The sequence below is a fragment of the Sturnus vulgaris genome, chromosome 6 (genome assembly GCF_052056855.1).
Source record: "Sturnus vulgaris isolate bStuVul1 chromosome 6, bStuVul1.hap1, whole genome shotgun sequence".
Taxonomy (NCBI): domain Eukaryota; kingdom Metazoa; phylum Chordata; class Aves; order Passeriformes; family Sturnidae; genus Sturnus; species Sturnus vulgaris.
Window position 1 is genome coordinate 17,395,571 of NC_142248.1, and position 24,521 is coordinate 17,420,091.

Consider the following 24,521-nt stretch of genomic DNA (forward strand, 5'->3'; position numbering starts at 1 on the left):
TTTTAAGGTGGCTTCAGATTTACTGCTGGGAAAATCTTTAACATTCAAAGTAAATTGTTCTGTGAGGGAGTTTTTGATGTCCAATAGGAGCAAAGTACTATGATAAAAAAAACCCAGTTAAATTCCTTAAGGCAAATTGACTTCATTACCTCATTTATAGATCAGTATGCCAAGTTTAAAAAGAAAGGCAATTTCTTTGGAGCAATTCAAATGGCAGAAAATCTTGTGATAGTTGAATTGAACTAATAATAAAGATGAGTGCCAACGGAATAATAGTAGGAAAAAGGAAAAAAGCTAAGTAAATGTTATACGTATTTGTTCTGAGTTGTCTATAAAACTAATAGAAATTGGTTTGTTTCCAATGCAAATCTGTTGGATTCTCTCTGTAAGACTTTAAACTTGATTTCCCACCTTTACACTTGCCAGTGTAAAGGAGCATTTTGTACCCTGTGTTTTCAGATTTACTTTGGATTTTTATCTTACTAAATTGATTAGAATTCAATCTGATCATACTCCTGTAAGTATGATATCTCGTTTGCATATCTAGTCAAGCTTCATTTTACAATATAAAATCACAACTATTACATTATATTTGCCATGCTGAGCTACACATGTATGACTTGGATGCATATTAATTAATGCCAGTACTAGCAAACGAGTAGCTCTGACCTAATACTCAAGTTGGAATGGTAAGTAAGGAGTGCTATGTTGCCACTTCTGACAAGCACTGCATGGGAATTTTAAGTATAAATTCTTGTGCCTGTAGGAATTTAGGAAAATCACAGGTAATTAGCTGTTTCTCTTAAAAGGTTGGCTTCCCTTTTGTAGAGGGATCCTGAAAGAACCATGAAAAACTCCATTTCAGGAGTCATTACCTTGCAAAGAATCATGGTAATATCAGCCAGCGGCCTGATAGCATGAAAATAACTTGTAGGCACCCAATAACCTGGAATAGCATCACTGGATTGTATTGCATTTTTTAAAGGAGATACTTCTGTGCCAAATGTTTTCTATCTTTTTGACAGATGGTAAGAAAAGTGGGTTTTTTCCTTACTTGCTTAGCCAGTGAAATCCTCTTGATTCTTTTGGTGCTGATGTTTGTTTTCCTGAGTTGTATATTAAAATATATCTGGAAGAAATTAAATTTTAATCTAATAGTAGAGATAAAGTTGAAGAATTTATGTGTACCTCTGTGAATTTTATTCATGATAACACATATTAGATTGCGATATTACTTATTTAATGTTTTATCTTGAATGAATTTCAACCTCTGTTGTGTTTAATCCATTTTTTACTTCTTGATATGTCTATATATGTATATATGACATATTTATGAAATGAAATAAGCAATAAACTCATGTCATTAAATAGAATAACATTTGAAAAAGGTACCTTTTTTCCATAATATACCATTAATTATTGCATTCAATTAAAAACTGGTAAGTTTGCTTAAAGATAATGTACAACTTAGACTTTGCCCAAATTGATGTCCTGGATTTTTTTTTACTTACAAAATATATCTTGTTGAAACACACCCTGCTTACATTTCTTTAAAGATTAGTGATTGTCCAATTATGCAATAGTTTGCAATACAACCATTTAGAACTGGGAAAGGCAAGTGTTTCCCACTTTGCTTAATGTAAAAACATAGTTTAAATGTGAAGATAGATGTGATAGACTACAAAATAAACACTTCAAAAAAATATTTGCACTAAGGGGTTTTTTTCTTGTTGCTCTGCAGTCTCAGTTTGAACTCAGGGTATTCCATATTCGTGGAGAACATGCTGTCTCAACTGCTCAGCTTGAGGAAACCATTGCACATCTGAAGAATGAACTTGCTAATAAATTAAACAGAAGAAATGAAAAAGCAAAGGATATTGGTGTTTCTACTGAAGATGATAACCCACCAAAGGCATACCGAAATGTATGTATACAGACTGACAGAGAAACTTTCATTAAGCCTAGTGAAGAAGAAAACAGAGCTGTGAAAAATAACCAAATAGTACCCAAAAAGCTTAATATTTCTTCTTTGACACACAGTATATCTGCCCAAAGTGAAAGTAAGGACAGTTACAATGTACAGTCATCAGAAAGTGTCTTGTCTTGTCAACCAAAACAAATGCTGCCTCCTCCACCACCACCACCACCTCCTCCCCTTCCTGATGCTTCACTGCCTGCTGTAGTTCCTCCACCACCACCTTTGCCAGTGGGTCCGACTTCACTGACATCTCAGTTTGGATCTGGTCCACCACTGCCACCTCCACTTTCTGAAGGCTGTAGGAATTTTCAAGCACCGCCACCACCGCCACCACCGCCGCTTCCAGGGCAGGGACCTCCTGTTCCTCCTCCACTGCCTGGATCTGGGTTACCTCCACCCCCTCCACCTCCTGGGCCTGGGTTCTTTTTTAATAGCACTTTATCTTCAAACCAAGGTCCTCGAAAACCTGCCATTGAACCTGGCCGTCCCATGAAGCCTTTGTACTGGACACGAATACAATTGCAAGATAACAGGTAAAATATATTTACTTGGACTTAGAGTTGCTACTTACAGGTCGGTGTAGAGACATGGAATTTACATAATTCTAGAAGAAAAACTGAATCAGTTCTAGAAGTCTGAGAAAATAAGTTGTTTTAAAGTATTATATTTAGATTTAAATTGTATGTATTATAAACGAATTTTTTTTGCATCATAACAAAAAGATGTTTTATTTGGGTTTTTTTTTACCAATAATTCACAGAATGCATGGATAACCTTTGTGACAGGGTACTTCCCAGATTTAGCCTTAAAAGGTAAAAGGATAGCCAAGAGATTAGAAAGATTTTTTTTCTTAAATTTAAATCTGCATTAGAATTAGAATTGATATGTTAAAGTTTGGTCAAGTGAGAATTTAGTTTCATTATTGCTTTCTAGTCACTTCATATGATCCTGTCTCCAGAGAACTTTGTTGGTTCACCCTCTGATTCCAGTTCTACAAACTGGAACCTAACATCTGTGTATAATTCTGTCAGAGCAGGAAGAGTAAAACACATGTATAAAACACATGAAGCTCAGCAACTTGTAGCATGAAGTGTCCATTATGGACAGGTCTCAGTACCGATGGAGACCTCTACAGCTTTAAAAAAATAGATAAAAAATTTTAAAAAAAACCCCTACCCTACTGTGATTTAGTGCAGGGATAGAATCCTAAATGTGCTTGAAGGAAGGATCTTGGTATGCTAGGCTAGTGGGACCTCAAACAAGGCCAAGTGCAAGGTCCTGCACCTGAGCTGGGGCAGCTCCCAGTATCAGTTGGATCTGTGGAACAGTGGAAGTAGATTTAGATGGAATGTAAGGAAGAAATTCTTTACTGTGAGAGTGGTGAGGCACTAAAAGGCTTCCAAGAGGAGCTGCAGATGCTTCTTTCCTGGAAGTGTTCAAGGCCACACTGGATGGGGCCCTGTGCAGCCTGGTCTAGTGGAGATTGTCCCTGCCCATGGCAAGGGGTTGGAATGAGATAGACTTCAGGGTTCTTTCAACCCAGGTCGTTCAATGGTTCTATAGCAGTATTCGAGTAGTGTATTCTGTTGTACCAAATCCAAAGTTACTACAAAGTATACAGTTTGTTGATTATTTTGTAAGGTGGTAATTTGTGAACAGGCATAAATAAGCAATTTTTGGCCAGGTTTTTTGAAATGATCCTACAGTCTTTGTTTATGCTACCCGTTTATTTAGCTGAAAGGAGAAGAGCAGTTCTCCCAATTACACTTTCTGAACAAGCATTAAAACCTTGCTGCCACAGCTACTCAGCTGCTCATTTGGATTTGACTGATTCTGACATTCCTTCTTGTGTTTATTACTGTAATATAGAGTTCATTAGGAGGCATGGATAAAAACGATTTTTGGGGGATGCTTAAGTGACACAGACTATTGTATTTAAATGAAGCATTGTTCATTAATTCAGGTCCTGCATTAATGCAAGTAATAAAATTTCATTATTATTTGGATCTTAAAATTTAAATCACTGTTATTTGTGTTCAAACTCATGTTAGCCTAGCAGCAGTTACCAGGATGCTAAATTTAAACACTTTAATAACTTAAATTGTATATATTATACCTGCTATACAATATATACACACAGTATATTACATACAGTATTATATGGTGTGACTATATTATATATTCTACTTTAAATTTTAGAAATTATTTATAATAGTTTATCCTGTAATAATTATTTTTATAAATGATATATTTATTTAAATTACTATTATAATAATATTTTATTTTCAGATTTCTCTATTATATTTAAACACCTTTGGAGTAAATATCTGCAGTTAAGTGGATTTAAATATGAGTTTTATTTTACTTTACAGCTTTGAATTTATTTTTATGAGGAAGTATCATTATTCTGGTGTAATGAAACATTGTAAGGTGTTCATATTTTATATAAAATATTTGACAGGAACAAAGAAATTAGTGAAATGTCAGTTGTATATTCTTAGTTTTTCAGAGTTAAAAAGAATTAAAATTTTCTGAAAATTAAATTTTTTCAGAATTGAAATATTTTGGAGCAGGAGGCTTGAACATCTTTGTTTTACTTTCCCAGTATTTCTTTGGCATAATTGTTTCATAGTGAATAAATGGTTGGTCCATTAAAAAACGTTATTGTAATTCTTCCCTTTGAATCAATGAAATAGAAGTTTTCTTTCTGAAATAGTGCTGGTTCACCAAGCTTTTGCAAGGTAAAGTATAATTCAGAGACTTCTGATGAACTACTGGTCACCAGATGTAATGGTCCAACATTTTCATGGTCTGTATTAGAACTGGAAATTTCTTCAAGGGTTTGCTGCTCAGATCAGAAGCTTTCCAGGACTTCCTGTTGCAGAGCTAGAAAGAGTCTTTAATTACTTGTTGTACTGCTAATACAACAACTAATATCAGGAAGAGTGAAGCTGTGGAGCTCTAAGCATGTCCTGTGACATGGAATATGCTGCATTAGCAGATGCTAATAGAAAAAATTGAAAAGTTCCTTGAGCATTCATGATAATAGACAGTTGAGTATTAAGTAGAAAAAAATCCTAAATTTGAAAAAAAAAAGAAAAAGAAAAAAATTGGTTCCTTTTGAATTGGTAGATATTCCATTTTGTTGCATATTGCATCTATGTTTAGTGACATCAGCCATTTCTATTTTATAGTGGTTTTCATCTTTTTTTTTTTTTAATTGCAAATAATTTCACTGCCTTTTAGTGACATCTGCTGGAAGAAGTGGTCACACCTTCTACTCATAAACAGACAAGAACACTTAGAAGTTTTGTCCCCTGTATTTTCCTGAAATAACTGAAATTTTGAAACAAACCCCTTTCAAATTGATGCACAATGTTTGTAGCATTACATATTATTTTCCCCTTATCCAGATAAAACAAGAGGATTGTGTAAACAAGCTCCCAACTGATCCAAAACTAAAGCTGGTCTTGGAAGGCAAAAAAAGAAGGGAAGATAATCCATATTTAAAATTTGCAGTTGGGTAAATGGAGAAGAATACAGTCTCCTGAAATACGAGCCACATAATTACTCTAGTTTCTCAGAACTGCAGCAAGGATAAATATGAGCATACAACAGCTGTGGATAACATGAAGTAAATCAAGTCCTATGCAAATTGCCCCAAATGCTCTTAAAATGTGCTTGAATAAGGTTTGTTCACTATTTGTTGATATTGTTTATTTTTATAGGTCTAAATAGATTACTGGGAATTTCTCAAAAAAGCTGACATTGGAGTACTTCTAATCCTAGTTGAAGCAGCAGAAATCTCTTGACATATATTTGCACAAGCTGCCGTTGTTGCACAAAGAACAGTGCCATACAAATCATGCATTTCGATAGTCTAGCAGGCATGGACTAAATAGCTGAAACTAATAACTAATAGAAAAACTTTTTGAATCCTTACAGGAGCAAGGTATAGGAAAGGAATGCTCTGAGTTGCTTTGAGTTTAAATCTATAATGGATTTTCATCTATTATAGTTAGATCTATTACAGTTTCCCATAATGTTTAGAAATTTATTACCTTTCCTGTTATAGGAAAACTTCTATGCCAACATTATGGGAATCACTGGAAGAACCTGATATACTTGACACTACTGAATTTGAATATTTATTCTCCAAAGACACCACTCAGGAAAAAAGAAAACCATTATCAGAGACTTATGAAAAAAAAACCAAGGCCAAAAAGGTATTTATTGTTTCTTTCTTTGTCTTTTTTTTTGTGTGTGTGTGGTACTGTTTAGTCTTTCATTTTGAGAAAACTTCCTTTTAATTTTTGGATATTTTGTGAATGAGCAAGAGAGAAAACTATGGATTGCTAATTCAATCTCAATTCTCTTGCTTGAGAATGCAGGGCTATTATTTACCTTGTAAGATTTTTGCCTTCGATAATGAAAGTGTCACATTCCAGTGAGGTAGAAAAAATACTGTAAAGAGAATAGAATTAAAGTTCTGATTCATATCTGAAAGTGCCAATATGTCGGGACATTATTTGCCATTGAGCTGATTTGTAGTTAATTCCTGTCATTAGTTACTCTGGCAAACCTCTCTTCCACTGAGATTATTTTTATTTGAAAAATAAAATTTAAAGCAACATTTTGAATAAGAAAAGTCAATTTTTTTTTCCAGTATAGCTAAGGAGTTGTGTCAGGAAGAGACAGGACAATCATGAGTTTAATGGCCAAAGCTACATGCTGTGCCATTGCTGTAGAGCAGATACTGTCTGCTTCAGACATGATCCATTACAGAGACAGCTGGCACTTGCCAACTGGGATGTGCAGATAGAAAAAAGAGATTCCATTAGTAGTGTTTGCTGCCAGAAAAATTCTAGACTGAATAATAATCAATACTGTTTTCCTAAAACAGTGTGATTGCACATCTGAAACATTTATTATGTTTTAAATCTCTTTGAGTTTACCTGCTTGGAACCACAAGAGGGCACTTGGCATGTGAGCTGTGCTTGCTTCCTTCAATTTTATAATACATAGAATATGAAGCATGTATACATATTGGTGCTCTCTGATCTTTCAGAACATCTTTGGTCATAAATTCCCTGTATTGTCTTAATGCAGCAGCTAATGAGAAGTATCAATAAGGCTGCAGAATTTATAGAACTCAAATTCATGTGGTGCAAAAAGTAAATAATTAAAAATGGGGCCTGGATGGGGACATGCTGGCATTTGTAAATGCATACCAAAGACATAATTGTTACAGTCCTTAAAGTACTAGACTGAAGTTGGGCATGAGCATCTCTGTGAAAAATGTTTTGAGATATTTTACTTGAAAAATACTTGAAGTGAATGTGATATGTAGCAGCAGTATCCATAAATTCCATTAGTTCACATACCTTATGCCTTCTTTCTAATACTTATTTTTACATTTCATTAATTTACCATTTTCAGGAAGAATTATGTAATAGGAAATACAGGTTTCTAAAGAACTTTGAAGAATTTAATCACTGTAATTTTAATGAGGAAGTAATATGCACAAATAGTTGCCTTTTAATTTCAAAATCTCCAGTAATTAAGGAAGTATATCTATTTCTTCAGGGGTGACAGCAAATCAGGTACAGAATTAGGCCTGTATACTGAAAGATGAAATTGTTTTTTTCTTTTTCCTTGCTGCTTTGTAAACTAACTTATTTGTTTGAGTAGCCTGATTTTTTTAGTGATCTCTCTTGGCTTATCCAAAATTGAATTGGATAATACTTACAAAACATATTGTTATAATAATATGTATTATTTCTTGTGAGCAACCAGTGTATTTTCATACAAAGACATATTTTTATTTCTATCAATGTTTTAATTATTTTGCTTTGTTATTAAAGGCAAACTTACTGTTTTAAGACAATAGATAGATATTTTACTGAAATTAATGAAATTGAAAAGGTTCCTTTAAAGTACTGTGGGAAAATACAAAAATAAATTCCCTAAAAAATAAATTTAGAATTATATCTATTGCCATGTCTTTGGTTTGGAAAACAGATAGGGTCGTGATCATGGCGTTACAAACCATGGGAACTGTAGGGTTTTCTGTGAGGATTTACAAAAATCATGCTCAGTGATGTGAAACATTCCATCACTTGGTCAATTTAAAAATTAAAAATAAATCTGCTTTTAGAATTCAAAGAAAATTTTCATTGAGTACAGAAGATTTTAGTATATCTTGTCTTTTCACCTTTCTCAGTTAAATGACTTATAGGAGCAGCTGAATGTTTTTAAAGACAGTTGACCCTCTTAGATGGTCCTGTGTTTTTCTTTGTCTCTCTGAATGCCCAGATATCTGCAGGCTGGCTCCAGTGGATCAGTCTTGGTGGGCTGGAAATGATGCAGTAGTAGAGAGGCATTTTATTTACTTACAGAGGGGTTTATTAGTACATAATAACAGAGAGCTCCTGTAGATCGATATAAAGCTGTCAGTTTGACTGGTTTCATTTCTGGTTTCCTCATGAGTTTTTTTGCTCTCAAAGTTTATTGCCTTTTTTCTAATAGTTATATCTACTAGGGGTTTAGCGAGAATTTTTTTCTTCAGTATATAAATTTCGCTTGTCTGGTGTCTTAAAAATGGTTCCAGTGTCACATTGCAAGGGATTGTACAGTCTGGTTAAAGATGCTTTCTATAGACATTAAGAAACACTAATCTTATGAGGCTCATCATATATCACAGATTTAGCTGATGTCATGCCATTATGTATTTATTTATAAATTCCTTTTTCATTTTCTCTAAAAGAACCTTCCAGAACAAGATACAGGTACAGCGATGAAGTTGTAGTTTGTGTTTGAAATAGTTAAGCTGTTTTATTTAATGATACCTGTTAAGACTGACCCATCCACTGCATTAAACCTCTTCTCTGCACAAGCTATGCCCTATTTCATAGTCTTTTATATACACTAAGTTCAGCCTCTTTGGTATTTAGGGCAGTGACAGCCCAATAGATGGTGCAGGTCTGCTTATTAAAACATGATGATTCAATACTTTGCTCCTTGAATGAGAATTACATCAGTGCCTCATGGTGAAGTTCCTTTTTCAGTTGGAAGTAAGATTTTATCTTTTGAATTAGTGGATAATTCATTCTGATTTAATTATTTTGCAGTTCCAAATAACATAGTATTATTCAGTTTATTCTCAGAATTATTAGTTTTGTGAAACCAGTTGTCATAATCTGTATACTTAGGCTGTGAAAAGAATACTTCTGTGGAAAGCCTGTATAAATTTCAGTTTGTTCTGTTCTTACCCATTTTTCCACGTAGTAGCCACTGTATGGCAACACAGATTAAAAAAATTCACCGCATGCTGTGGGTTTTTTTACTTACAGCTGATAGACACTTGCCATTTTCAGCTGGAAGTGTCTAAGCTGCATAAGCTAGACCTACATAAGCTGCACCAGGGGAGGTTTAGGTTGGGCATTAGGAAGAATTTCTTCACAGAAAGGATGATTAACCATTAAAATGGTCTCTCCTGGTCTATTTTCTAGTACCATTTGGCAAGTTATGATCAGAAAGTAAACTTCTGAGGATATATTCATATATATATGCACACATATTTACTTATTTATACATGTATATTACATAATTACAATATAATATATATTTTATAAAATTAATATTTATAATATATCAATAAAATTTCAATATATCATCAATAGTATTTCTATTCATATATATACTCACTGTCAAAATAAGAGAATACACCGAGGATTCTGTGGACTTTTCTGCTGGTTATATTGACCTCGGTATTTTCATTTATTTCTTGGATAGCATAATAACCAACTCTGCAGCCACCACCTATTTGCAAGAGGCTTCAAATGTACTGAAATAGATCATTCAGAAGGCTTTCATGTATCTGAGATCAAGTCTGCCAGACAAAGATAAGCACCAACTTAATGCAATTAACCACAAGGTTAATATAATTAAGGATATTCAGCTACCTAAAGAATAAGATGGGGTACAGCTGGCTAACTGACTGGTAATAGTTCAGCAGAAAGTCTTAGTGGCTCACAAGAGGAACATGAATTTTCAAATCATGTTTGAAATCACTAAAAATGAAGAGAAGAACTCTGATAGATCAAGGAGTATTGCTTGAAGGCAGACTACTCAGCCATGCCTCAGTTAAGAACTGCACCTAGATTTAGGCACTACAACACTTCATTAAAAGTTTTCTAACTGTAAAGAGTCAAGGAGAGGGAGAATGACGAAAAGTGAAGTAGTCTCTAAGGAAAGAATCAAATTTTTATGATTGTTTAGTCTAGAAAGGAGAAGGTTGATTGGGACAGTTATAAGTGTAATCAAGTGCATGCAGCTGCTGCAAAGAAAAATTATGAAAAGCTTTCTAAGAGCAAGGATACCAAAGGAATGCAGAAAAATTTTGGCTATGGAAATTGTATTTCTGTATTTGGAGATCGTTAGGAAAGTTTGTTTAGAATGGTACACATATAATTGATAACTGCCTTGAAGTGCAGAAATGCCGAGAATGACATTTTGAGTGCCTTTTCAACATCTTGACACTGTAAATCAGTTAAAAGACATAAAGTCCACTTTCTGTCCATTGTCCTATGGATTGAAACAGCTGGCTATACTTGTTTCAAGGATGGAAACACTTTCATGATTCCCAAATTTGTTGCATTCATGCCAGGAGAAATGGCTTATTGGGTTACTCTGATTTCTAGAGGCTTCTGACAAGTATGTGGGGGAGGAAAGGAAGGAAAATTAAAAATCTAAGCAGCAATAGTAATACAACTTAAAGGACTGTATAGAAGGTGATTTTACTTATTTTTAGAAATACACTAACTTACTTTGGAAAAATAGAGTACGTTCACTTGATAGTGATACAATGTAAAAATAATATAGATTAAACAAAAGTCAGGTGTACCTTTCTAGTACACATATATATACTTGAAGACTTCAAGTTTGAATGGTAATTCTTATCTGGGTTTAGCAGCTCTGCAAACTGTGTGGCTGCTCATGCTTCCTCAGGCAGCCCTTTGGAAAATGTATCACCTTTGGAAGAACTTTTAAGTTTTTTTCCAACTGAACAGCCTCTAAAATAATTCAGGAAACTCTTGTTCTCTTCTCTGCATGTATACAATCTTTTATTTAGTGTTCTACTATTATATAGATAATGATAGATAATGATATATAATGATAAAAATTAGTGTACTGAGGTTTTGATATTATGTATTAATTTTTTCTGATTGGGAGAATTTACTGGCTAGATGAATATATTGGTTATGTCTCAATATTGGACCAAAATACTGTGCAATATATTTAAATATTAAAAATATAATTCTTTTCTCAGAAAGAGGTTTTTGATTTAAGGCTTAGATGCATTATAATCTTACATGAAGTAATGTAATGCAGTAAATGTTTGGAGTTGAAGTCCAGGAAATGGAGATGATTCCTGCCTTTCCCAGAGACTCTAGGTGGATAAATAGTATATAGAAGGAGTGGGATTTATTTCATAGTTATTTTATAGTTCTGAAGTGGTTGAATCTGCAGCAGGAAAATTCAAATTACTGGAAGAAAACAAAAAGTCCCTTAGCACCTGAATATGAATCCAATAAATAAAATACATTATTCATTAAGTATTAAGCTTTGATACTCTGTAATCTTAAAAAAGAGATATTTTAAAAGGATTTCTTTGCTGCAGTTTTTTCCATATACATTTTGTAGCTCCATTGCTAGATTTAGCACATATTTTGACATTGTATTAGTTTTTCCAATATATCTGAGCACTTGTTAGTAATTTATCCTCAAAAACTCATATTTTTTATACTTTTTCAAGAAACAGGATAGTTGGATATTTGTGATGCCACTCTGTCTTCTTCTTACCAAAAAATGAGTAAATGTCAAGTAATTTGTGTCAGGTGTATGCTCCAAATGAAAGTCCATCAATCATTTTTGGCCCTTTAGTGCAATGATTATAGTTTCAAAGACGCAGGAGGACATTAAAGATAATGGCTTTTCTGTTGTCTATTATCTCTAACAGACTTCACATAATTATTAACATGTGTTCTCATTTACTAAGAGTGTCAATATTTTGAGTGAATTGCATTTTTTTAACTGAAAGGGATATGCCTGTCAGCAAGTTTTTTGTCCATCTAACTAAATGAGGAATTACAATTAATAAATTTTGTGTTTCCGCAAGAAGGGCAGATATTGCAGAAAATGTTGGAAGCTTTGTAGGGTTGAAACACAATGACTGTCTTCAGCTGTCTGCATAAGATAATAAACAGTGTTCAAACTAAAGCAGAAGTAGTAAAATGCTAGTGCGTGCTTCCGAGGCACTCTCACTTTCTTTTTATATTTTATGCTGTGCTGAGAAAAATAACTGGCATTCCTTGCTTATCATAAAGCCCTGAAGTCATGTAGAATATAGAAATTATCCATAGGGTGAATATCTATTTTTTGGTTTGTCTTATTTTTGCAGTTCTGATAGGAGTAAAGATAATTGAAGTAAGTTTTCTTACTAGCTCATTTCATGCCTCCTATTTGAACCTGATAAATTGCCATTTGTATGTACTTTAGAAAAAGGCTAAAAGTGAAGGTGTTTTCCGACTAATAAAATTCTAAATAGACTTAAAAATATAAAGATATGGTTCATCCATGTTAAGGAAAACATAGTCAAATTTGGCTCTCCCTTGAGTAGGAATATGAGGGATAATGTCTAGTCTTAAGCTTCTGAAATTTCATTGGTAGCTCTTGGAGTGTTTATGCAGAATGGCTCGAGGGGCACATTTTGGCTTCTTGTGCAGCATATTCTTCCTCTGTCTGAACAGGGTTTCAGCAGTCTACTCATGGGTCCAGGCTGTTGATTTACTGTGAAATTTGGTGAGTGGGAATGGAGGGAAATGCTGTAATATGCAGGACAGCTTTTTAGCTTATGGCTTTTCTCAGTAAATTTAAATATTATGGAAGAAATCCATGCACCACCAGGAGGAAGGATTTAGCTTTTAATCACTAAAGTAAACTGAATCTTTTCAGATTTCAGCACCAGTAAGTGTCCTGGACAGAATGTAGACATTGAAGTTAGACAAAACAGTAAAGTCTGTTGTATAGTATTTATTGAGCTACGTTTCTGGCTACATTAGAGAAACACCTTCTAATGGGAATGACATAATAATTTATTAGTGTATTCAAGCTTTGGTATATCTTCCCTTTTTAATTAGATTATAAAGATTTTAAAGATGTAGAGGAGACACTTGTAAACAGCATATCAGCTAACTTAATAGCATTAAAAAACAGGGGACAAAACACAAAAAACAAATAATGCTGTGGATCAGTGAAGTAAATGAATTATCAGCAGCACTCACAATTTTGTCACTAAGCCGGAAGATGCTGCATCCATTACAACAATACATTCACAATCTGGAGAAGCAACAGGCAGCTGGCAAACCCCACCAGCTGGCACAGCAGCATCAGCTGGGTTGTAGCTGCTTACCTGTCACTGCCAGCTACAAGCAAGTCCAATATGCTGAGAGGTGATCAGTGATTTGTCTTTTAAAGGCATAGACTAAATAGTTCAGCATAGTCTTTACAAACTTTCCTTTTATTTGCCTTATGTTTTTACCGAACTGAAAAAGTGCTGATTTTTTTTTTGTGTCTTCTTTCTATTTGGAACTCACACACATATATAATCCCCCTTAGTGACTTTGCCAGAATAACCATCATTTGGGACAAAATTAGTGTCTTTGAAAATTAATTCTCTGTTTTACTACTGATTGTATATTTTAACTGCAAAATCTTACAAGTTCCGAATTGATTCTAAAAATCTATGACAAAATTCCAGTATAATACTTAGCATTGTAACTATGGGTTTGAAGTCGTTTTATGCTCAATTTAAGCTATTCTGTTGTCATGGTCCTCCATTTTTGCACCCTAATGAATAAAGTATTAGCCTTCAGTTACTTGGTTGAAGCTATTTCAGGTAGTCTGTGTCTAGTTTGATGCCTGGTAATTGTGACCATGTGTACATTTGTCTAAAATGCATGTGAACACACAGTCTGTTGCCGTTTTAAATCATTAATCTCTGATTTAACTTTTAAAATTATACAGGGCTGTCTTTAAGAGGTTTTTTCACAAATTGTTTAAGCAGAAGTTCTTGCTTAGTGATGCGAGCTAGTTTGATCATATCTGGAGAAGGTGTAAGAAGCACTTACAAATCCTTCAGTGGAATGATTTCAAATGTCATATTGTCTGCAACAGCTAGAGTCTGGAAAGGTTTTGCCTCAAACTAGGCATATCTAATGGGGTTTATGACAACCTATGAATTTGCTCTGAACAAGGTCAACTTGGAGGTCAGTGAATGCTATACAAATTGCATACTGCTCAAACCTGTAATTATCCCTGTAAGAAGTTAATGTGCTGCAGAGTTCAGCAAATTCATGTAAAGCTTCAGAAATGACCATAATAAACCAAGCAGTTACTTACATTTGCTCAGAAGAATCAGTCAACAGGATGTGATGCTCCCACAGCATTCATTTAAGGTAACTTGGAGCAAAATTATCTTGTCTGCTTGTGTACTCAGGAGATAAAGAGCCTGAATTCTTTGTCATTTGAACAAAACACTTTCCATAGCATTAATTTCTTAATATCCATCATATGTGCTGTACATATAGGCAGAAAAACTTTCAGGATAAATTTTTTTCAAATTTTGACAGAAAATATGCAGTATCTACTTTAACATAAGTTTATTATTGAGTACCTACCTACAAAAGGAACCTAAAATATCTATCACATCTTTTTTGAAGAGAGCATGTGTTCCAACTTGTGCATGTATTTTCCTATCTCAGTACTCTAAGTAAGAACTAACTTTGCATTTTCATGTGAAAATGTCAGTATCATTTCTCTTTTTTTCTCTATTTGTCAAAATATTTTGCATAGATGAGTGACTAAATATTTTCATAGTTAAATATTTGTAAATCACACAAAACACAGGTGGGAAACATTTATATGGGTTAGTATAGATTTTGTCAGTTAACTGTCTCTAATATGAGCATCAATAAAAGTATTCCAGGAATAAGGGATAACAATTGCTTTAAGTTTTTACTATTATTAAGTATCGAAATATGAGTGCCACCATCCATATTAAAATTAAATTTGGTGAAATATCGATTGAATATTGTTCAAATACTAAGAATATAAATTTAGGGAAAACATAGCTATTAGTTTTAATTTTGCATAGGAGGTAGTATTTTTAATAGTTTTTGTACATCAACACTATGAAGTAAACAATCTGCATGAATTTCAACATTTTGTATTTTTGAAGAACGTGTGTCTGTATTGCATCTTGTGATGTGCTCCTGTCCTGTCTTCCTTATGAAATAAATCAAAATCACAAATACCAATAGCCTAGACATTGTGGGAAATTTGGTTTTTACATTTCTAACATCTGAACTACACTGATCACCTTCTTTATAACTGATTTTAACCAGCCAAAAAAATATTAAGGTTTCCCTTCCTCTTCTTTCTTCTTCTCCTCCTAAACTGACATCAGAAAGTATTACAGTCTGAATGTTAGTGTATTGTACAATCAAATATCTGTACCCAAATGTGAAAAATATCCTGAAATCCCTGTGGAGTGTCAACAGAATAAGCACATTCGGACATGACCAAAAGAAATACTTTGAGTAGTGTCCGGTGTTCCAGTAGTAGTGTTGAGAGCACATAAAAAGACAATTTTTCAGTTCTTCTTGGTCAGGAATTGATTCTTTGCTGAAAAATAGACATAAGCCTGTTCATACTGAAATGTAAACTATCTGACAAGCTAAGGAACTTCTGATGTACTCAGGGTCTTTGATAGTTCTTAAATATAATTTAAAGAAAAAAGGAGGGGAAAGCCATATTCCAGAATAAATATTTGATGTGCCTTTTTCTTTTCCTGTGGAATAGCATCCTACAAGTAAGAGGTGACGTTCTTTAGTAGACCTGGTGAGAATTCAGTCTTACAATTAATTTGTTTAGGTGCAGAGCACAAAGATAAGATGAAGGTCTTGCTACCACATTTAGTTAATAAAAGGGTTTGATGTTTGGAGAAATATTGAAGTTAATTCACAAATTAGCTTTTGTTATAAGAGTGACTGAATCCTTTGTAGAGTGTTCCCATGAATCTCAGATCATTTTGCATCATCTTTCTAGATTATCAAATTACTGGATGGAAAACGATCTCAAACTGTAGGAATTTTAATATCGAGTTTGCACTTGGAGATGAAGGATATTCAACAAGGTAAGTGTTTTTTACACTTAATGTATTGTACTTGCATGGATAAATTGCCGTAGCCCTCAGATAATTTCTGACAGTGCAGAATGTGTTTTGAATATATTCTCCTAAACTACCAGAAGAATAATTCTTCTAAAATATTCCGGTATATGGAAAAGTTTCACCTAAAAACTAGAACTGAATTTAGGTACAACTCCATCAGTATCTTTACAGTTACCATAACACTTTTAGTACAATGTTTTCATATTTCTTCCCTTCAGTTCCCTGCTTTTTCTAAAGCAAGTCATCCACCAAAAGGAATTAAATGGAGGGCTTAAACATAAATCTTTTAGGCTTCAAATAGGCAGTCAGTATTTTTTAATATTTACATTTTGTTTCGTTAACACTATGAGAAGTACATCCCAAACTGATGTTACCACGTAAGAATCAGAAAGAGAATTACTGGATGGCATTTTTCAAAGCGTGGGGCTAGTCAGTTGTAAATTCCATTACTGGTAGAAATTATTCGAGTTTGCCAATACAACTGTAGAGAAATACAGATTTTTCAGAACACTGGGGTAATAGAGAGTCTGCTTATGTTCTGGATTTAAAAAGATATTGTTTAAGGATATTGTTTATTTCTTTTTCACATTAAGAAAGGAAAATATTCACCATTTAAAACAACTGCTGGAACAACTCAAGTTGATGTCTCCTTTTTTGCTATTGTTTTCTCTCCATCACATGCAAATACTGGGTAGGGTGTTGAGATGCTGCTGGCATTGATTATTATTAATTTCAAAAGAGCCTTTGAGCATCTAGCACTTTAAAAGCACAAGGGCTTACAGATGTCTCTTGGGATGCAGTGGAATAAGGAAAAGAAGGAATTACTTTGTGCCTGCCAGTATTGTGTGAAAGGTATCAGAATGAGATGGAAAAAAAACTGCTGTTACTAAAGGTCTGAATAATTTGTTGGCAGAAGCGTCAGCAACATAGGGATAGGATAGAAGCTTTATTACAAAAACTGGGTAATATTCTTAAGGATATTCAGAGATAGGTTTTATTTTTATTTTCCATGCAATGATGTTCTACAAAAATAGAGCATCTCTACCTCTCTCAGTTGTTTTCTGTACTTGTATAGCTTTTGAAAACTGACCAATTTATTCCAAATCTAAGAGAGCGTAATGACCCAAATACTTGGGTATATATACAACAGCATTTTTAGCTTGAGTCAGCAAGGCACTTTTGAATCACATGAAACAGTTGTCCCCTTTTCTGTGTTTGCATTGCAGAGCAATGCAGAGCAGTCTCAGAGTGCACAAACACCCTTCAGAATCAAATTAAATGAGAAGACGTGCTTTAGGAGCATGCCATCAGTCTCCATGTATAGTAGTCTCTAAATTCCCCAGGATCAGATCAAAGATAGTTAAAACTCCCTGAAACATGTATAGTCTGAACTGTTGCTGTCTACAAATCCATTTCTAAAGACTTGCAGTTGTAGACATAGCTAATATAGTCCTACAAGTTTAATGAAAATTGGAGTGTTGGTAGAAGAAAGACACCAAAACAAGTGCTGTCACTGAAGAAAAGTTTAGAACTCATCGCCCCTTCTTGTCTGAGGTAGCAAATGACTGGCCTGTCACCACTTGTGTTGCTCAAGGCAGCAATAGGATATGCTGTCTATTGCTTATGGAAACAGCTAGGAGCTACCATCAGGATTTGGGAATACCATTAGTGGAACTTTTAAAAAACATACAAAACAATCTGGCTGATTTTAATCAAAATCTGATCAGTTCAGAGACTATCTAAGGTGACAAACTAGTTCACAAGACTCAGGGAAAAACATTGTTCTGTAGAGAGGACCTTTAGAAATGTATCTTACTCTGAAGACAACAGTAGAATAATTGTTTCTCTTTTAATGTCTGTTTATTCCACAGTATTTAGTGTAATTTAAATCTGTGGCCAGTCCTGCCTGTCAGCAGACAAATTATTTGAAGACTGCTGTAATCACTGCCCTGGATGAAAAGAATTCATAATAGGCTAAATGGTGCATGACAGCACCTAACCAAAAGAGCATGTAACCATTGGGTCATGAATGTCAACCTTTTTTTTTTTTAATATAAAAAGTTGCAAAGACCAACCTCTAAGAATACACAAATTAAGCACTCATCTCCTTTTTCATTCCAATTTTCACAGTATGTGAAAAACAGGGAAAAGTTTATAGCCTTTGACCACTTACAGCAGAAAATATAGAAACCTGAAGTAAAAGTGAAAATAAAAATCGAGTCTTAATTTCAAGCTTTTATGACCATATTTGTTGTAAAGTCATGTACAAATGAATGTACTGTCTATGTATGGTGTACTGGCTAGTTTACCTTAGGTAGCAGTTATAGAATACAGGTAGAGAAATTCTCAGATGAACTGCCCTGTTTGTAGAGAAGACAAAAGAGTAACCACAAGAAAAATTGCAACCTCCTCTAAAACAGTGTGAGATTTCTGCATCCACAGGATTATCCTCTCAAATCAAAGTACATAACTTCACAGTATATTCTGTAGATAACTCAGCAGTACAAAACAAGCAAGTGTCCATATCTGGCATCCAGATGTTTGAGTTTGCATTTGGTAATGCGCCAGCCACCACACTTCAGGAGGGGGATCTCCCACACACGTTCATTTAAGAGAATGAAGTTCATCCTTTGCAGATAAGTTTATATGCATACTGCTTCTGAGTATAGTCTAAGGAGAAGACAATGTAAAACTAAATAATTATTTTGGGTAGTGGTGTTGTTATATGATGCACAGGGAAGGTTGACATTGTGATGTTGCATCTATCCTAATACTCAGCTTTTTGTTTGGTGGGAGAGAACAAATCCTAGGTACTTCAGTATTCTTAGAACACTGGTGAATCTGGTACTGGTGAGGGCAATAAAGTTTTTTGTTAGACCACTATTAATATTACTCATTTCCTGAGCAGAAGCAGGCAGAAAATCTGTACTCAGTCGGCTGTATAGGACCTGTATATTGAAAAGGCAAATAGCAATAATCTAATTGTGCATAGGTTTGAGATTATTTTTAAGGCTTCTTCTCTGCATTTTTAAAAAATCTTTATAAAAGAGAGGAGAAATAGCAGAGATCACTTATTAGGTAAGCTCTAAGTGTCCACACTTAGAGAAGTAATCTCCATATCAATCCATTTCTGTCTTTTCCTATCATTGTTCTGCTGAAATAATACAACTTGAGAGACAAACTTGTGCATCAACACTATTTGTGAGGCTTTGCTGTTGAAATACTACAATTCGCTCCATAGTGAGGTGTGTCAGTTTTGTTTGTAATGGGAAATGCTGATTGTAGCTGTATGTGAAAATAGTGTGTGGATCCTTGTCCCAGCCTTTTACAGGGCAACATTCCACTCACTGAGGCAGTTCCAAAATAGTAGCTGGCAACAGCAGTGCACTGGAAAACACATAATAATACTCTTTTCCTGCAGTGTAAGTCGTCTGTGCTGGCTTTCCATGAGCTACTGAGATCCTTGTTCAAGAGTTAACTGGCAAAACTGTGGGGCAGCCCAGATGAAAAACTTTTAGTTCCAGAAAATGGGATGTAGATAAAAGGTAGATGTCTATATTCAAAAGAGTGATTCTCCCCAATCCCTCCCAACCTTCAGAGTACCTGCATTTTGTCACTAAAATTGTAGGGCACCAGACGTTCTGCTTCTGTACATTGGGGAAAAATTTCACTGTCAGATATCTCTGATGGCTTTCAGAGCACGTTAGCTAGATGGTCTGCTGGTATACATGCTGGTGTCTTTTCCATGGGACAAAATCTTTGGGGTATGGCAGATGACACCAGATGCACAGTTGTAGCTTATTGTACTCTTTGTTGTAGTAAAGTGCAGTATGACTTCTCACAGAACAGCTGCAGACTTTGCTGCTCTTACCAAAGCCATAGTAGCTGTGCTGTAGCACTACAATACTGACAGAATATAGCCTGTATGAAAAAGGGGAGAACTTAACATTTATCCTTAGCATAGAGATTATTTCTAATGCTAAAAGTGAAGTGTCTGACTGGTTTCCTTCAACTTCATGATTTCCCCCTTCATTGTCAGCATACGGGAGTAAAAAATTGGAAGAATATGAGCTGTAGATTAACCCAACCAGACTGGTGATCAATCTAATAACCATTCTGATTCAGTATTATATTTCTAATCATCCTGGGATTGCTCTAATAAGAGCCCACGGAAGGTATATAAATAGGTTTGCATTGTCTTAGTGCAAGTTATGCCTTATGGCACATCTAAACTGTTGCTCCAAATTCGTGTGACTTTCCCACCTACCCAAAATATTACATGTATGTATTCTATATTTACTGTATACTATGCGTAAAGATAGGTTCATATCCATCTCAGAAGCTGGGAAACGATTTTATTTAAAATGAAATGTTTTTATCTTTTTCGGGAAAATTCACAACATACATTTTTATGAATCTATTTTGGACATACATTGCATGTGGGTAGGTTAAGCTTAGTGCCAGAATCGTTTGTTCATGACTTCTTGCAGGATTCAAGCTTTCTTAGCCTTCTAAACCTCCATTGTTCTCTTAGTGCCCATTATTACATATAATTTTTCTGTGTTGCATGGCTGTTAATACTGGACAAAACCTTAAGTTGATAACATATCAATTTGTCAGTAGTAAACCAGAGGGATTTGGATATTACAGGAAGTTTTGCCAAGTACTTAACAGTCTAATTGACTAGGTCAGTCACAATTCTGCTTAAACTTCCCAATGATGAGCTGCATGTTCCCATGAAATCAAGCCTTATTCAACAGAATGCAGTACATAAAACAACTAAATACTTCCAGGTCAAATAAATGCAGCTTTGGCAAGCTCCTTTTATTTAAATAATATACTTTTGTTTTTTCATCTGGGAGCAGTTAAGGTATATATTTCATACTCTGATTGTTACATTGAATGGTTTGATAGTGGTGAGTATATGTTAGCTCAGTCAGCAGGACTTAAATCCTGATTTAACCAAAATGTGTTTAGTAGGAGTGAGGCTATATATCAGATTCAGCCTTAAGACTATTGGTATTTAAGCTGATTTAGAGGAGGTAAGTATATTTTTCATATTTATGCCCTAAGTTTTAAAGTTGCATGTAGACTGCACGCAGTATGCTTTAAATTCTTGGCTTTTTTTGGATTTACATTTTTTAATTGATCGGAATATGTGAAAAATCTGTGCAGCAGGGAGTCTGTTTGATTCATTTTCTAGAAGTTAGTGTGTTAAAAACCTTTGGTATAAGTTTATATTCAAAGCAATGCTCTTAGTATGTGAAATGTAGCTGGCAAGTATTTTTATGTGTGCCTGTTAGTTTGAATGCATGATGCTGATCTGTTTTTTGTCCTAGCTGACGGTTATTATATCCTAATGGGTGCAACCCTGCACTAATGATCCTTGTGTATATAAATTCTTCTTCTTGTGAGCAGACACCATAGGCAACATAAAAATGTTTGCCTCAATTTCCCTGCAAAAAAGGATCTCAGAAACCAGACTTGGCCAAGTAACAGATTTTTTAAAGGTAGAGGAACCCAATAAAATTACCAGCTTTTCACAGCATGAGTCTACTTCCTTTTGACATATTGTGAGGTGTAGGTGAAATATTCTAACTGAACTGACAGTGTAAGGAAGACAGCTAACTAGAAAGCAAGATGAAAGTAAAAACCACCGATGATGATTGATATTGTAATAGCTATTAATTGTTTTGGAGCCTCTTTTGTAGATTTATGATACTTCACCTATATTACTTATGTAAGCCGGATATAGTGAGATTTAATGCAGTAAAGTATCATAAATTCGCTGTATCAGGAAAAGCATTTTGAAAAACATACCAAGATTTGTATTAATTTTGATAAAGTTAATATACATATGATTAAAAGTGGGTTTTGTTTTTCATAGAAAAATTAAAAAGATTTGTTACTTTAAGTGAAAATCAAAATAATTATTTGATCTAGTGCAATGGGTTTTATTAAGCTGCACCAATTCAAGCAAATTTACACAAAATACTGTGAATGTATGTACATGCCATATTTTAAGAATAAGAAGAATATGAAGACACCTGTGAATTTGGGGATTTCTCTCAGCTTTTCAAAATTATGGGGGAGTTTTTTGTTGCTTTTTTAGTTTTGGGGGGGGTGTTGTGGTTTGGAGTTGTGTTTTTTTTTGTTTTTGTGTTTTTTATTTTTGTTGGGGTTTTTTGTTTGTTTGTTTGTTTTTGGTGGGTTTTTTTTGTTGTTTTTTTTTTTTAAATGGGCCATTCTTCATAAATTTGCATGTTCTCATTTTTGTCTTCTTCTCCAAATGTGCATGGCATTCATTTTAATCAGTTTGAATGAAAGAAAGAACGGCTAAGACATTAAAATGTATAAGATGAAATAAAAGAGGTTATGTGGATTTTGGCAGTACTTCTGAATTACTGGGAATGCGTCTCTACATACATATCCTAAGTTGTCCAGCTGTATGGCTTGGTTTTTGACTGCAATTGTCTGTTTATGCATTGCCAATAATAGCAGTGCAGATTGTATAGAAAGTGAATCCGAAAATAATTTCTGAGTACTTTTATACAATCACATGCTCTCTCCAAGAGAGAAAATAACTCATGTCAATATATCTTAAATTGATTATTATTAATTCTATTAAAAATGTGGTTTAGCAGATTGTATTTCATTAGTTTTATCACAAACACTTTTTGTTTTATCATGTCACTTCAAAACAATGATGATTTGTTAGATCTGATGTTGAGTACAGAAACACAGATAACATAATAGAGCATAAAAATCACTTTGTGATTATGGAGCCATTTTGGTGACAAATATCTGGCTAAAATATTCAGCTAGGTGTGTAACTCTCAGTATTCTTATTGAAGTGGGTTTTTATCAGACTGCTTCCTGTCATCATAATAGATGTGTACATAAAACTTTGACTGTCAATTACATGCTTTGCATTTCTAGCACAAGTTTAAATTTCCTCCAATAAGTTGCTTGGTTGATTGATCTGGACAAGTAAATGTCTCCCTGTAAGCAGATTTCAGAAAATGCTATAATAGGATAAAAGTTAAACCACAAGGAGACGTTTCTGAACTCAATATGCATATTGTTAATCTTAACAATTAAATATATTGGACTGTGAAACCAATTTTCCAAGACATTTTCCATCTCTTAGGTTCTTCCGAAATTCTCTTGGATGATACAGAAGGTAGTGCAACTCTTGGAACTGTCTTGCAGGAGATAAGAGATAATCTCATAAATTCAAAGCCTATGGATTTTTCTTTAAACAAAGATTTTTGTCAATCTCAGTGGTTCAGGATTTACATCTGGTTACAGTCTTGAGGGTTTTGAATCTTTCCAGTAAGACAAAAATGGTTGGCAATACTGCTTTTTCCATTGATACTGTCTTCTGTGTAATTCTTTACTTCTAACTTAGGTGTGATGTCAACAGATGAAATCATAATTGACAGGCAGAATTTTAAAGCATTCTAAATGTCACTGGACCTTTTAATAAAATTAATTAGCCTGCCACAGAGAAAATTTACTAGCCTGCTGGTTAATTTCACAATGTAAAATCATGGGGTAGGTGGTAGAGCAGGCGAAAGCTTATTACTTTTAAATAATTATTTAAAGATGTGTGCCGTGCCCCTTTCAACCATGGATTGCAAATGCAGCAAGAGCTTTTAAAATCCTCTAAATTCATAAGCAGTCAAGGATAATTTGAGGAAATATAATGCAGTTGAATTAAAAGTCATCAGATAGTAGCTAATGATATTTCAGTGGTTATGTGCTTGATTCTTTTGGGATTCATGTTCTCAGTAATGTATAAGCATAAGTCATGAGTTCAAAAATTGTGCCTATTCCCCTTATGAATCTTGAGGAAGAACTGGTTTCAGAAATTTTAAACATCCAGCATTACTTCCATTGCATTGTGCATCCCTCAGCTTACTGGAATTTAACATTAGAGTGTGTTAGAAAGGATCATGAAGCAATCCCATTCAGTTTTCAGAAGAGTTCCAATACATTGCTTAAATTGTAATGGGATTTACAAATATTGGAAGCACCTATGTTGTATATTCCAGACATAGTAATATTTGGAGCTAAGATAGGAAACATTTTGAGACTTCTCATTTTAAGTAATGAAGGATAATTAATCACTGAAGAGTATGCTTCATGTGTGTCTGTGTGGTGTTGAAAAGTATTTATCTGTAAATTGTCATGTGGATAGTTTTCTGTTGGATAAAGCTAACTTAAATGTGAACTTGCTGAAGATAA

The 24,521-nt window shown here is 34.2% G+C and overlaps 1 protein-coding gene across 3 annotated transcripts in view; it reads left to right on the top strand.

Moving 5' to 3' along the window:
- FMN1 (formin 1) overlaps positions 1-24,521 on the top strand; it is a 496,625-nt gene that overhangs the window by 403,477 nt on the left and 68,627 nt on the right. For all 3 annotated transcript variants that reach the window (XM_088167196.1, XM_088167197.1, XM_014891233.2), the window contains 3 exons: positions 1,742-2,511; positions 6,054-6,204; positions 16,148-16,235. In XM_088167196.1, the coding sequence (XP_088023322.1) occupies positions 1,742-2,511; positions 6,054-6,204; positions 16,148-16,235 (1,009 nt within the window). The remainder of the gene's footprint in view (positions 1-1,741; positions 2,512-6,053; positions 6,205-16,147; positions 16,236-24,521) is intronic.